General features: G+C 39.1%; 1 protein-coding gene across 5 annotated transcripts in view; it reads left to right on the top strand.

Annotated features, from left to right (window-relative positions):
• Positions 1-15,473, top strand: part of CSDE1 (cold shock domain containing E1) — a 33,515-nt gene that overhangs the window by 15,692 nt on the left and 2,350 nt on the right. For all 5 annotated transcript variants that reach the window (XM_028502623.2, XM_028502622.2, XM_028502621.2 and 2 more), the window contains 12 exons: positions 2,453-2,534; positions 3,349-3,477; positions 3,581-3,706; positions 4,304-4,516; positions 5,993-6,133; positions 6,221-6,385; positions 8,613-8,720; positions 9,300-9,475; positions 10,093-10,205; positions 11,382-11,501; positions 14,053-14,231; positions 15,044-15,207. In XM_028502623.2, coding sequence (XP_028358424.1) covers positions 2,453-2,534; positions 3,349-3,477; positions 3,581-3,706; positions 4,304-4,516; positions 5,993-6,133; positions 6,221-6,385; positions 8,613-8,720; positions 9,300-9,475; positions 10,093-10,205; positions 11,382-11,501; positions 14,053-14,231; positions 15,044-15,207 — 1,716 coding nt within the window. The remainder of the gene's footprint in view (positions 1-2,452; positions 2,535-3,348; positions 3,478-3,580; positions 3,707-4,303; positions 4,517-5,992; positions 6,134-6,220; positions 6,386-8,612; positions 8,721-9,299; positions 9,476-10,092; positions 10,206-11,381; positions 11,502-14,052; positions 14,232-15,043; positions 15,208-15,473) is intronic.

Here is a 15,473-nt window from a genome sequence, read left to right as displayed (position 1 = left end):
GATACAGCAGAAGAAATATTAAGGTAAGGGTTGGAGAAGAATTCTACTTATTTTGGCATTTAGAATTTGAGGTGTCTGTCGGTATTTCTGGATGAAGATACTGAACATGCAGTTACACATACAGGTCTGAGACAAACTAGTTAGTAATGGGCAGGAAATGGAGCCATCAATCTCCACAGCATAAGCAGTTAGGGAAAGTGTAGTTAAGAAAGCCTAGGGATGTTTATTTTTATTTTGGGGTGGGTAAGAGGGGAGATACAAGTACAAAAGGAAGTTAAAAATAGGAAGTGGAGAAAGTACTAGAAAGGCACTTTGTAATGGCAAAAGCCCCGAGAGCCTGTGCAGAATTGTTAGCCTTGAACATTGCCTCTTGTAAGACCAGAAGGAATTAGGTTGAGTTGAAGGGATGGATATTACAAATTTTCATCTGAATATCTCAGTTTAATCTCAAGTAGGAATCTAGGGGGTAGGACTTGAGTTTGAGGACGGAGCCAGTGAAAGGGCTTTGCTTAATCTTTTTTAAGTTCTCCTGTGTGCCAAGTGTTGTATTAAGTAGCTGTTAATCCTCAGAACCTCGCCCCGTAAATTTCTTCATTTGTAAAATGAAGTATGTTCTCATAAAGTAACTTGCCTATAATTTTTTTTAAGATTTTATTTACTTTTAGAGAGGAAGAGAGACATCCATCGGTTGCCTCACACCCCCCAGCTGTGGTGACCTGGCCCGCATCGCAGGCATGTGCCCTGACCAGGAGTTGAACCAATGACTTTTTGGTTCACAGTGGGGCACCCAATCCACTGAGCCACACCAGTCAGGGCAACTTGCCTAAAATTTTAAATAGCAGTTATGGAAATCCCAGTCTGAGTCTAAAGCCTGTAGTAAGTTGCAAAGGCAGGTGAGATTTTTTTCAGTGTCTTTGTTAGTCTGCTCAATTTTTGAAATAAGCACAATTGGGTTACAATTTGTTCATGAAGAATTAGGGAAGTAATTGCTTGGTCTGCAACTCTTAAAACAAACTACATCAATAAATATATTGCATCTTATATAGTCTGCCAACTTTAAAACAAAATCAAATTTACAGTGCTGCTGCTCAAAGATGGGGACATTATAGCAATATATGGTGTATCTGGTTTCAGTGAAGGTGAATCGTTTTTTAAAGGATAGCACATTTTTCCTGTAATTATTACATTTACTCATATTTCTTTTATGGCTGCTTAATCAGAAAAAAAATGGTAAGATCGTTACTACTGGGTTGGCCAAAAAGTTGTTTGTTTTTTCTATGAGATGGCTCTAGTAGTGCTTAGTTGTCTTTAACTTCATTCAAAGCAATTTTGTTACTGTATTGTGACAGCTGCCATTATCGTGCATTTTTTTTAAATAAAATAAAAATTGTTGGCTTTATTTTTTAAATTTTAATTGTTGTTCAAGTACATCTTTCTGCCCTTTACCCCCATCCCAGCCCTCGCCACCTCTCTCCCGTCTCCACTCCCCCCCCCCCCCCCATTATTGTCTAAGCGTCCTTTATACTAGTTCCTTCAAACCCTTTCCCCCTTCCCCTGAAATTCCCTCCCCCTCCCCTCTGGTCACTGTCAGCCAAATTGGTGAATTTTTGTACAGCCATTTTAATATTGAAGATGGACGGAAATACGCAACATTTTCAGTATATTATGCTTTATTTTCCAAGAAAGGTAAAAATGCAACTGAAACACAAAAAAAGATTTGTGCAGTATATAGAGAAAGTGCTGTGACTGATTGAATGTGTCCAAAGTGCTCTGTGAAGTTTCATGCTAGAGATTTCTCGCTGAATGATGCTCCCTGGTTGCAGGTAGACCAGTTGAAGTTGATAGGGATCAAATAGAGACATTATTTAAGAACGGTCACATGGGAGATAGCTGACATACTCAGAATATCCAAATCAATAAAGTTATTTGTGAAAATGAAAAGCGTGTTTTTTAATTTATGGAAAAAATTAAACAGACTTCTTGGCCAACCTAGTAATTCAGTAACTGCAAACAGGGACCGTCTCTTACTCATTTGTCTCCAGTACCTTCACTTGAAGCACGTAATACCTACTCAAATGCGTGTTTAATGAATGACATTCCCAAAATGAACATTCCTTATCTTTGCCTGCATGCAGTTTGTGCCTTTATTTCTTTTGTTTTAATAGAAAAGCAGAATAGAACACCCATGGTGTTACGTTAACAGTCCAAGAGAAAAATGATCTATATGTGCGCTCCGTGTTTAGAAAGCTAGGGATTTTGAGCAAAAGTCTTGCATATGAAGCCATATGAAAAGGGTCACGTGCCACAAACTTTGTTTGGTTTTAGTGATAGAATTCCTGAGGCCTCAGGAAACTAGTTTATTGGTTCTCAAGACTCATCACATCTAACCAATGCGTTTGTCACCCCTCTTTGATTCCCCTCCCACCCCACCCCCCCACTTACTCCTTTCTAGTACTGGTGCTGTGAGTGCTCGAAACATTATGTTGGTGAAAAAGAAACAAACCCGCTATCAAGGAGTCGTTTGTGCCATGAAGGTGGGTAACATCAAATTTGAGGGACTTGACTTTTTCTTTGATTTTTCTGAGTGTTACAACTTCAAACCTAAGCCTTTTGTCTCTCTTTATGTTCCCTTTAAAAATGTTTCACTGTTAACCTTAAAATTTATCCTTTAAGCCCTGGCTGGTGTAGCTCAGTGGATTGAGCGCGGGCTGCGAACCAAAGTGTCACAGGTTCGATTCCCAGCCAGGGTATATGCCTGGGTTGCAGGCCATAATAACCCCCAGCAACCGCACATTGATGTTTCTCTCTCTCTCTCTATCTCCTTCCCTTCCCTCTCTAAAAATAAATAAATAAAATCTTTTTTTTAAAAAAGTATCCTTTAAAATTCTTTGGTTACTTTATGTTTGGGGTTTTTAAACATTTTATTTATTTATTTTTAGGAAGAAGGGAAGGGAGGGAGATGTAGAGGGAGAGAAACATCAATGTGTGAGAGATGCATCTATCGGTTGCCTCTCACACTTCCAGCTGGAGACCTGGCCCGCATCCCAGGCATGTGCCCTGACTGGGAGTTGAACCAGCGACATTTCAGCTCACGGGCTGGCACTTAGTCCACTGAGCACACCAGCCAGTGCTAATTCATTATGTTCTTCAAAATGGTCTGCTTAATTGAGAATATTAGACTTTACCAAGTATATTGTTTCCATGGCAATTTTTTTTTCTGGTCATCAGCTTATAGTTCTTGGGCAGTATAATTGTTTTGAAAAGTCTTAATTGATTGTCAGTTGTCATCATATACATATGCTTAATGGTACATAATGTTTCTATTTTTTGGTTTTTGTTTGGCTTCAGGAGGCATTTGGCTTTATTGAAAGAGGTGATGTTGTAAAAGAGATATTCTTTCACTATAGTGAATTTAAAGGTGACTTAGACACCTTACAGCCTGGAGATGACGTGGAATTCACAATCAAGGACAGAAATGTAAGATAGTTAACTAATTTCATCTTTGACCTTCTTTTAAGATCAGCAGTGAATTAGGAAACACTTAAAATTACAACCCCCACTCCACTCCCTTTTTATTCAGGGTAAAGAAGTTGCAACAGATGTCAGACTACTGCCTCAAGGAACAGTCATTTTTGAAGATATCAGCATTGAACATTTTGAAGGAACTGTAACCAAAGTTATCCCCAAAGTACCCAGTAAAAACCAGGTAAGTGTTATTTTTCTAGAGTGTCGTCTTCGCCTCTTCAGTAACAGAAATGTTATTCCATTCAATAAATACATGGTAGTGGAACAATTAAATACTTTATATGTATATTTAAACTAAATGAGAAACCATTGATTGGTTTATCTGTCAATGCGGTTTGTTGTTTTGTTGTTTTACTGGTCAATAAGGGAAAGGGGGCAAAAGAAATACTTGCTAAGTTGGAAAAAATATAGTTCAGGGGTCCATTTGTTTCCACTGCCACCCACGGCACTTCGAGTTTCTTTTGTGGGGAAATGAGGTGATAAGACTGGGGGCTATTATGGCTAAGGAAATGTGGAACATAAAAGACTAAAATTCTTTCCCTTAAATAAAACCTCTCGGTATCATAGTGCAGGATCTTAACAGCCCTCTTGGGAGTTTATGGTTGTATCACGCAACCATAGAACACAAAGCTTTCAAAGTGGATTTAGGTTGTCAGCCCCTTTTTTCCCTTTAGGGAACTGTTAAAAATAACATGGGTTTGCTGTGTGTTCTTCTTGTTTGACGTAGCACTAGAAGGATGGGAAATCTCCAGCTAAAATAGTTTTTCCTTCTCATCAGAATGACCCGTTGCCAGGACGCATTAAAGTTGACTTTATGATTCCTAAAGAACTTCCCTTTGGAGACAAAGATACAAAATCCAAGGTGACCCTGTTGGAAGGCGATCGTGTTAGGTTTAATATTTCAACAGACCGACGTGACAAATTAGAACGAGCAACCAACATAGAAGTTCTACCAAGTACTTTTCAGTTCACTAATGAAGCCAGAGAAATGGTAAGTGTTAGCTATTATTAGGTAAGTATCCAGTGGGGGGAGGAGTATTACATTCAAATTTGTAAATGCTATATTGAAAATTCTTCCAGTTAATGATACTGGGCAGTTACCTTGTTAAGTTAATTAAGAACACAGTGTGAGTCAGTCTGGATTTGACATCTGGCTCTGTCACTTATCTTGACATAGATGTGGGAAAGTTTTAGGGTGGGAATTTGGACAGGATGATTTCTAAGGTCTTTTGAGAGTCTGATTATCTGGCCCTTAAATTCAAGTCTGTCATTTAGAAAGTAGATTTTCCCAAACTGTTTTTGTAAGATGTTCAGTGAACACTAGATTAAGCAAAATCAAGTAGGTTTGTTTCTTCTGTTTTTACAGCAAGATTTTGAAAATTCTTTTAGTGGGTATATTGTTTTGTACAAGCTCAATTTTCATGAATTAATGTTCTCAAATTTACATTAGTTCTGTTTGGGGTGGTAACATCTAGAGTATGTTTCAGTGGAATTGGAAACATTCAATGAAAATTGAAGTTTCTTGGGACTTTTTTAACCTTTACCTTTAGAGAACTGATCTTGTTTTGAAACTTGCAATGTGCTTTTAACAAAATCTGGAGATCTAAATATGTGGGTTTTGGGGTTTTTTTTTAAGTTTCTCAAGCAGATTTTGTTTCACTTTACAGTATGAAATACATCATTGAGTAGTTTAGCTAACATCAGGATTCAGCAAGGATTAAATGTCAGAATATTTAGCCTGTATTCAAAGCTGGTTATAGAATGATCTCTATAATATATAAAAGTATGCATATGCAAAGCATTGGTAGGTGTTTCAGTATACATTTGAATGCCATTTCCTCTGGATGTAATGCCCTCACAGAGCTACTAATTTAGTGAAGGAAAAAATAAGAGAGGATTTCTTTTATTTTAGTCTTCAGGTTTAAACTTGAAGTCCTTCCTGTGCCTAAACCCTTAAAATATTTAAGGTACAGAACAGAGAGTTGCCTTTAGTTGACTTTTGAAGCTCTTGAAATACGGGCCTGTAGATTTTTAAAGCTTCTGGAAGTTATGTTGTCATCAAGGTTGGACTGTGTAATTCTGTTTTCTGCCACTTATAACTGTGTGCTTTGGACAGATTGTTCAGCCTCTGTCAGCCTTGTTTTCCTCGTCTTGCAAAAAACATGATAATACTACTAAATTTAACAGAATTGAGAATTTAAATGGACTATGTTGTATACATTTGTTTACCTTCAGATATAACTTTTTCTAGTGCATATTAGCCCAGGGGAGTAGCATCTGGTTTCAGTTGCTTAGAAGTTTATTTACAATGAATTTGTAATTAAATGGAAAAATTATAATGTGGATACAGAATTTGGGTCATTAATACAGAGAATTCCTAATGAATTTAACTTGATCGTGTTTGGATGTTTGAATGTTGTTGTTTTGAAAAGCTTCACAGCCAGTGAAAATATTACTTGGGTTTCAGGGTGTAATTGCTGCCATGAGAGATGGTTTTGGTTTCATCAAGTGTGTGGATCGTGATGCTCGAATGTTCTTCCACTATAGTGAAATTCTGGATGGGAACCAGCTCCATATTGCAGATGAAGTAGAGTTTACTGTGGTTCCTGTGAGTAGTTTTGGGGGGAAAAAAAGGGGGGGGTGGTTCTGGATGCTTCCTTTTTCAGTTTAAGTTACTTTTGTTTATCATTTGTAGGATATGCTCTCTGCCCAAAGAAATCATGCTATTAGGATTAAAAAACTTCCCAAGGGCACGGTTTCATTCCATTCCCATTCAGATCATCGTTTTCTGGGCACTGTAGAAAAAGAAGCCACTTTTCCCAATCCCAAAACCACTAGCCCAAATAAAGGCAAAGAAAAGGTAAGTTTTACATGATCCAAATGACTTTTGTAGCTCTTTATTCCTCTTCTGCCTAAAGGCAACCACTGTCCATAATAATAGACAATAATGGAGTGTTCTCTCTGTCAGAATTCCCTGTAATACCAATAGTGAACTAGGCAAGGTTTTTTAACCTCAGCATTATGGAAGTTTAGGGCTGGATAATTCTTGGTGGGGGCGGGGGCTCTTCCGTGTATTGTGGGATATTTAGCTGCATCCCTGTCCTTCACCCATTAGAGGCCAGTATCTTTGTTCTCCCCATGTGACAGCCCAGAGGGTCTCCAGATACTGCCAGACATTGTAAAGTAACCCCCTGCTAGAGCTGCTTGTATGAAATGATAACTTCCTTCCAAGTAGTTTAAAACTTTTAAATTTGGGTAGATTTACATCACACATTTGAACTTCATTTATTGAAAAAAATCCACTGAATAAGAAATATAAAGAGTCTAAAATGATGGGTTGTTATCAAGTAAATAAATTGAGACTTGTATCGAAACAAGTCATTCATACAGAATATGAAATATTTCACTCTGGTGAAATTCTAAACTGGCAGAATCTGGGATGGTTTCACTATGGCATTGACATTTAATGGGTGGAAATAAATGAGAAAAGGACATTCCTCACAGTGGAGGTACAGAGGGAAAAAATTCAGGGTTTCTTTAGACAGGAAGAAGAGTACTTTGGTGGGGGTGGGTAGGGGAAATAAGGATGGAAAATCGAGAGACAGGTAAATGAGAAGATGTTAATTGCTACTGTAAAGAACTTAGACCTTGTTCTGTACTCAGAGATTTCTGCTGGAGAGTGACATGAGGTGTGCAGTTCAGGATGATCATGGCAATAGTATGAACCCTAGATGGGGTGGAGAAAGACAAAGGATGGAAGAGGCTTGATAGGAAATCAACAGTTTAGGTAGTCCTTGAACTGTAGCCAGAAGTCATGGATGTAGACAAGAAGTACATTAGATACTGGAAAGTAACGTGATTCTAGAAATAACTACTGAGGAGCCAGAAGGAGCAGGGGCAGCATCTTGATTACCACTTACTTTGTTTCTTGGGAAGTCCCTTTACCCCTGCTTCATTTTTTAAACTTAAAAAATGGTTGTGCCCTGTTTTGTTTTTACAGCCTTCACAGTGCCTCCTAGTCCATGGTAGGAATTTCACACGTGGCAGGTGGTGCTATTAATAATAATAAAAATAAAGTCCAATGGGCCTTACTTTTAACAGCTGTTGGCTTTCAGAATGCCCTGCTTCCCAAATGTCTCTGGCAACCCTGACTTGATCAAGACAGTCTCTGAGTGAGGCTTTTCTTGGCTTTTCACTCTCTTGTTAGGCCAGTACTATATCCTAGCAAGTCTTTTCTGTCATTGTCCTCGTTACAGTGTATTTACACTTAACCATTTTACGAATCTGTCTGCTCTGCTAGACTGGGCTCTTTGCCAGCAGGGGTTGTCTTACCTCTTTTTAACGTACTTGGTGTTTGCTGTGTTGTCAGATGTTGATTGGATGTTGAGGTTAAGGGGTAGAAAGAGTCAGAGCAAACATAATGCTGAGATTGTGACTTTGGTTAACTGGCAAAAGAACTGATGCCATTGGAGACAGACCTGAGTTCACTGCCATCACTTTACTGAACCCAAGTTGGATCCTTTCTTAGCCTCACTTCTGGGATTTGACAGTGACTTAAATGTGACAAAACATTGACATGTCATAGCTTAATTGCCTACCTGAATATCAAGTGCTCTGAACAGTGCTAGATCCTGTACCAAACAAAATTATGCACTGGTAGATGTGTGGAAACATTATGTACCAAACACTGAGTACTGTGGGAGATTCAAAGTAGGTGATACAGAAACTTCTACCCTACAGAACTTCCACCTGTTTGAAAGTACACGCCCAGTTTGATTTCTCATTGGCTATGAGAAGTATTTGAATGGGCACGTAAATGTTCAGTAAGGTGTTCCTCCTTAACAGCAAAAAATGGGTTCTTAAGATTAAGGGACTCAATAATAGCAAATTGAATCTGTTCTGGCTTAAGGCAAGACCACCTTTTATTCATATGAAAAAATCTATTGTTTTAGACAATTGTAGATGAAGAGATTTCTACAGCCATACCAGTTCTTTGGCTCAAGGGTCTGTAAGAACTATAGCTGGTTTTATATTGCTTTTGTTGTTGTTGTTCTTGTCTCTTCCCATTGTATTCTCTTGTTTTTTAGGAGGCTGAGGATGGTATTATTGCTTATGATGATTGTGGGGTGAAATTGACTATTGCTTTTCAAGCCAAGGATGTGGATGGATCTACTTCTCCTCAAATAGGGGATAAGGCAAGATAATTTTGCTTATTTGAGAGAGGGAGGGTTGAAGGCTGTAACCATAATCGTCAATCCTGCAAAATGGTTTCTTTAAACTTTATCAAGTTTTGCTCAAAATTTTGTGTGCTTACAAGTTTACTATATGAACAACTTCCTATTTAAAAGCAGTTTATTCAGTTACAGCAGGATCTAGCAAGCTCTTTGTTAAGCTTTTTGAGCAGCCAGTATTTAAGATATGCCTAAATCCATTTGCTTAGATAAAATTAATATTGGTAAGATAAAACAGCCACTAAAACATCAAAGTAAAACTGCACCAGTGATTTTACATTGCTCTTCATTTTACTCATACTCAGTGTGTCTGGTTTCTGAATGTCCTCCTGTAGAGAAATAAGAATGTATAAGGAATTCACACTGAAGAACAAAACTTGATCCTTTGTGAAAAGTGGGATGGGACAGAACAGGGTTAGTTCTGGTGAACATCTGTTTCATCGGAGAATTTACAAAGGATAATTGGAGCGGAAAGCATGGGCTAAGTTAAGGAGCTGGGTGTGGAAATGGCATGGTGTTAATGAGCACCCTTATTTCTCACAGGTTGAGTTCAGTATTAGTGACAAACAGAGGCCTGGACAGCAGATTGCAACCTGTGTGCGACTTTTAGGTCGTAATTCTAACTCCAAGAGGCTCTTGGGTTATGTGGCAACTCTGAAGGATAATTTTGGATTTATTGAAACAGCCAATCATGATAAGGAAATCTTTTTCCATTACAGGTGAGGAATGCCTTTTTAGGGGCTTAGAGCTTACTATTCATTCTTTGGTTTTTGGAGTCAAAAACATTTAATATTGGGTGGCTACCAGTGTTTTAATTCTAAATTTCAGACTGGTGAAAAGTTAGTCATCTACCTTGATATAGAGAACATGTGGCCAAAAGGTGTAGAAAGGCCTGTACCTGCTTTGAACGTTGGGCAGGAGCCTTTCTGCTTCAATGAAAGGATACCGTTTCCCATGTTGATACCAGAGAGCTGTGCATATGATTTGGTGTGATGAGATAGCACAGGGTTACCTCTGTGGGCTCTTAGAACCAGACAGTACAAACTGGATCGAGTCTGGATCCAGGCTCTGCACTTACTACCTGTGTAACTTTTTTATCAGATGAAATTAACTTCCTGGTATCTTAGTTTTATTATCTTGAAGCTGGGGGTAATGGTACCTTTTCATCAGGTGTTTCTGAGGACTAAGTAAGTCAGTATATATAATGTGTTTAAAACACTGTCTATCATAGGTAGGCATGCCATAAATGTTTTTATAGGAGAAAGAATTACTGCTTGTTACTGTTGTTGTTTGTGGTCATTGCTTATTGAAATGTCCCTTTCTTTCCCACCTACAGTGAGTTCTCTGGTGATATCGATAGCCTGGAACTGGGGGACATGGTGGAGTACAGCTTGTCCAAAGGCAAAGGCAACAAAGTCAGTGCAGAAAAAGTCAACAAAACACACTCGGGTAATTTATTCAGTCTGTGTCTTGGGTGGGAGGGGGAGCAACAAATCCAGCTGTTCCAGATCAGTGGTTATCCAGGTGTGATCCTCAGACTCGGCAGTATTACGTGGCCACTTTTTAGAAATACAGGTTCTCTGAGCCCACCCCAGACCTCCTGGAGCTCTGGGGACGAGCAGTCTGTTCTCAGAAATCCTTCAGGTGATTCTGATGTTCTCCTACACTGAAGTTTGAGAACCACTGTCCTATGTATTTTAGGTTATTTGCTTTATTTTCGATTCATTTATCTCCTTTTTAAAAAATAACCCCAAGATATAAATCTCCATGGTGTTGGAGAGAGGGCCATTCCTTTAGAAGATTGTTTCGGAGAAGATTGACTCTAAATGGGAAAAGTAATGGGAACTTAAGTAAATCATTGATATTTAGCATCTCCAACTTTTGGCTTTTACCCAAACTCCCCAAATAACACTTTCTCTTAGTGAGACTTAGAGAAATGACAGCCAAGAATGTTCATTTCAGTTCAATAAATATCTTAAGTGCATGCTGTCTTCTAGGTACTGGAGGCAGAGCGGTGAAGAAATCAGCAAATCTCGTCCTTTGATGAGGACTTTCTGTTTTTGTTATGTTTTAAGTAGAGAATACAAGCAAACAAGATGAATAAAAATATTGTGTATAGTCTGTTTAGAAAAATAGCAGTGCATATTATTGAGATAAAGTAAATCAGGAAAGTATAAAAGTATTGGAGTTACCATTTTAGGGGCCAGGGAAGGCCTCACTAAAATGGTGACATTTGGACACCTGGAAAAGATGAGAGGGCAAGACACGTTTTGTGTATGAATGCCATCAGACCTTGGTTGTTGAACAAAACTTCAGGTCTTGATTCTCCACCCAACAGCCTACAAGCTGATGCCTGCATGATCAGTCACATGTCTCTGGGTCAACAAAGGAGATGTTTTTGAACAAAATGCCCCTCGAACAGTTTTCTGGAATGATTTAAGTTTCAGAGCCGAGGCTCCACTGTACTTCTTAATTCCTTATACAAATTAGATTTATTGTAATGGTCGTTTAGAAGTAAATAGTAACCTTCTGTTAGCATTTGTTCTGATGACTTCTGCTTTCTTTCCTGTGGAATAGAGTTTAAATAAAATCGTTGAGTGAGGTATGCACACTTTTGTTTTGTAGTGAATGGCATTACTGAAGAAGCTGATCCTACCATCTACTCGGGTAAAGTTATTCGCCCCTTGAGGAGCGTCGATCCAACACAGACTGAGTACCAAGGAATGATTGAGATTGTGGACGAAGGTAAGAGCATCCCTCCCCAAGTGTTTGAAATTTGCCTTAACTCAGATGAGTGCTTTGAAGATTTTAAAATACGGAGGTTTTGGTTGCAGTTGATTTCAGATCCCTTAAAAACTTAATGAAGGAAATATGACTTGCCCATGCTTAGTTTTATCTTTCTGTCCCTCGGAAATGAAGTCAGCCTGGAGTTAAGTAGTGAACAAATGATGACTGTGTGAGCACGTGACTGCTGATGTTAACTGAGTTACATTAAATAGACTGGAACGAAAGCTTACACTAAAACAATACATTTATCATGCTATAACTAAGTATTCACAATTAGCTGGTTTTAGGACAACTTTGTTTCTCTATTCGCTGGTTATTTACATCAGTATTAACAAATTTTCCTAGTTAACCATTCATTTCTATAAACACTTTTGATTGATGTTAAAAGTTTGCTGTATCTATTCCTTAACAGCTAAGGTTCCATGGGGATTCTGCAAATTACTTGTCTATAGGCCAAGGCTCCCTATATTTTGCATTTTCTGCTTTTTTTTCTCCCCATTGTCAGTAACTCCCTGAGTTTTGGTGCCCCCTCACCACCGATAGCTACCACCCGAAAGACCAACTACACATAAAATAAGTTTGCAGTAGAAGTGGTAGTGGGGAAAACTGTATTATTAGGATAGCAAAATTGCCATAATAATTGAGTTGAAGAGAGGATTTGAAATTCAGGCAATGATGACAGTTGGCTCACAAACAGTAAACCTTGTGCCATCTAGGGGTCAGAGAGGACGTAGGACGGAGAAGAGCAGGGCATTTGATAGAAAGCAATGAACTAGTACAACATGTTCTTTTACCTCATGGGGTTCTTAGGAATTTCTGCTTTATGTAGGCCCAGTATGCCACTGCACACACCTCTCCAAACACGAGTTAATTTTATAACAAACCAGTCTTTCAAACGAGAGACACAGTGACCTCTAAAAGGGCCTTGGGGATCCCAGCACGTAACTTTAACTCATGAGGTAATGTTAAGTCGCCCTTTCCCCCATCCCCCAGTGCCACTGTTACTTCCTTTTGCATTCCCAACCCCTTGTTCTCTTACTCTTCAACCCTGGCTATAGGATATAGTCCAAAGTAAGGGTTTTGAGGAAAAGGAATCTTCTGAAATCTCTTAAGTCTAGAGTTGTCTGAGACTTGATAGGCCACATTTTCCCACTTGGTGGGGAGAACGGCTCTTGATTTAGGAGTACAACTGTAACTCGGGACACACCATGATGAGCTTTGAAGTTGGGAGACCTAGATCTGAAAATCAGCTCTTCCACTTCTGGCTGTGTGACTTCGGACAAGATAACTTCAGTCTTCCCTAGCTCAGCTTCAGTCGGCAGGCCAGCACTCAGTCCCCCAAGCCACACCAGCCAGGGCTCTGGCATTTATGTGTGGTAGTCAGTGTTAACACCGCTCTATCAGACCATCTGTCTAGTCCTTCTGCGTGACTTCAGCAGTTGGAAGTATCTCCTCAAATTTTGTGGTTCCTCTATGTTTGAAAATTTTTACCTCCAAAATCAATAGAACGGTTAAATGGATTTGCAGTTCTGAAGCTTACTCTTGCACCTGAATTTTTTTCTCCTTTTCTCCACCTTCGTTGGTTGATTGGTTTCAGCATCCCAGTGAATTGATGATAAGCAGCTGAACTCTTTAACCCCGTTTCTATTCGTAACCTGCATAGGCCTCCAGCCAGCTTTTTACTCAGGAGCAGACATCAGCAGATATGGTAGCTTGCTTTTAGACAGTTTATTTAAAATAGCCGAGACCACTTGTTTACATATGGGTGGACAAAAATAGGTTTACAGTTGTGAGTGTGCAAACCAGGGCTTATGGTATTACTTACTCATCTGTTACTGCGTTATTTTCTGTGCAGACAAGTGTAAACTTTTGCCTGCCCCGTGTTGTCTTTGGTTGCTTTGTGACTACAGCAGCGCAGTTGAGTAGTTGTGACAAAGACAGGATGGCCTGTAGGCCTAAAATATTTACTGTTTAGCTCTTTAAGGGAAAGTGTTCTGAGCCCTGATTCAGGAGAAAGGTGCCTGCTGGTTTGAGAGAACCACAACCAGAACAGAGAAAGGGGGTGAGATGGCAAAAAACTGTATTCACATCATCTTTGCCTGCGCTTGGCTTATTGTTTCATGCCCAGTTGGGTGTGAGTCAGAAATATTTTTGGTCGCTGGGCTCATATTGTGAACCTGAGAAAAAGATAGTGGGTCATATTAGCAATCCGTAGTGCTTAAAAAGACCAGATACTTAGGTAATGAGATTGTGAGCGGTAGTTTTATTTTTAATTTTATAAATATTATTTAAAGCTCTTCATTAGCTAGTAAGGTAATAATGAGCTACAGGTTCTCATTTGTTTTCGCTATAGTATTTAGCATTTAGGATTTCATTGAAGCTTGAAAGAATGTCTGAGGTATAAAAATAAATATATTTTTAGGGTACTTAAGGCACTTTTAGCAACTTACTAGTATTAGCTTTCATGAAATACTAGCTTTTTAGTCTTTGTGCCTTTTTCTTCTCACAGGGGATATGAAAGGCGAGGTCTACCCATTTGGCATAGTTGGAATGGCCAACAAAGGGGATTGCCTGCAGAAAGGGGAGAGCGTCAAGTTCCAGTTGTGTGTCCTGGGCCAAAATGCACAGACTATGGCCTACAACATCACACCTCTGCGTAGGGCCACTGTGGAGTGTGTGAAAGATCAGGTAAGTGGTGGTGTCTCTGGGTCTGAATTCGATCCTTTTATAAGTTGGTGATAGTAACCAAAACCTGAAAAATTTTCAGCCAAGGTTGGAACTGCCAACCATTTACTTAGTTTTTATTTCCACTTTACCTTTTTTTTTTTTTTTTTTTTTTTTTAAGATTTTATTTATTTATTTTTAGAGAGGGAAGGGAGGGAGAAAGAGAGAGAAACATCAGTGTGCGGTTGCTGGGGGCCGTGGCCTGCAACCCAGGTATGTACCGTGACTGGGAATCGAACCTGTGACACTTTGGTTCGCAGCCTGCGCTCAATCCACTGAGCTACACCAGCCAGGGCCCCACTTTACCATTTTTTCAGCAATTCGAGGTGATGTATAAAAATATGAAGAACATCAGTGATATTGACAACTAACATTACATGATGGGGCAAATAGATTTTCAGACTAGAAAGACTACGATTTTGTATACTTGAAACCTCAGAGCTGTGTCTGCAGACCACACAAAAAAAGAAACTGTAAGAGTGTTCATGAAACAAGCTTAGGGCAAACAAAGCTATTCCTGGTACTTAGATTTCAAGAAAATCCCTGTGAGCCCTCAGAACATTTTCTTAATGTCAGAACTGTGAATACAGTATTTGTGTGGCTGTTTTTTATAATACTATAAACCACCTTAGTAATTCCAGAAGCGATCAAAATCATGCATATGTTTATGTAACAGTTCCTTAATGATTTTATGTAATTCAAAAATTTAGCTCATATAATAGATGAAGGCACAAGGCAACCTTTATTTGTTTCAGCCAGGCTTTTTTTAATTCCAGTTTGGTTTCATTAACTATGAAGTAGGAGATAGCAAGAAGCTCTTTTTCCATGTGAAAGAAGTTCAGGATGGCATTGAGCTACAGGCTGGAGATGAGGTGGAATTCTCAGTGATTCTTAATCAGCGCACTGGCAAGTGCAGCGCGTGTAACGTTTGGCGAGTCTGGTGAGTTTCTGCTGTTGGACTGGCAGTCTCTCTGGACTGTCTCTTGTGATCTCGGCTTCACCACATTTCTTCCCTTTTCCATCTGCGTTTTTTCATCCTTTTCTGCCACTCTGGTTATTGCTTGATACTTCCTATGTCCTTCACCTCCAGTCTTCATTATGTAAACTCTTAGTCTCATAAATCTGGCCCATTGAAACATTAATTGGGCACTTGCCACATAATATATACTAAATGTAAAATGATCGTGTACTCCTTGTTCTTAAAAG

Source organism: Phyllostomus discolor, chromosome 14, assembly GCF_004126475.2.
Source record: "Phyllostomus discolor isolate MPI-MPIP mPhyDis1 chromosome 14, mPhyDis1.pri.v3, whole genome shotgun sequence".
NCBI classification, from domain to species: domain Eukaryota; kingdom Metazoa; phylum Chordata; class Mammalia; order Chiroptera; family Phyllostomidae; genus Phyllostomus; species Phyllostomus discolor.
Note: the sequence above shows the minus strand (reverse complement) of the source record. Positions and strands in the feature narration are given on the sequence as shown.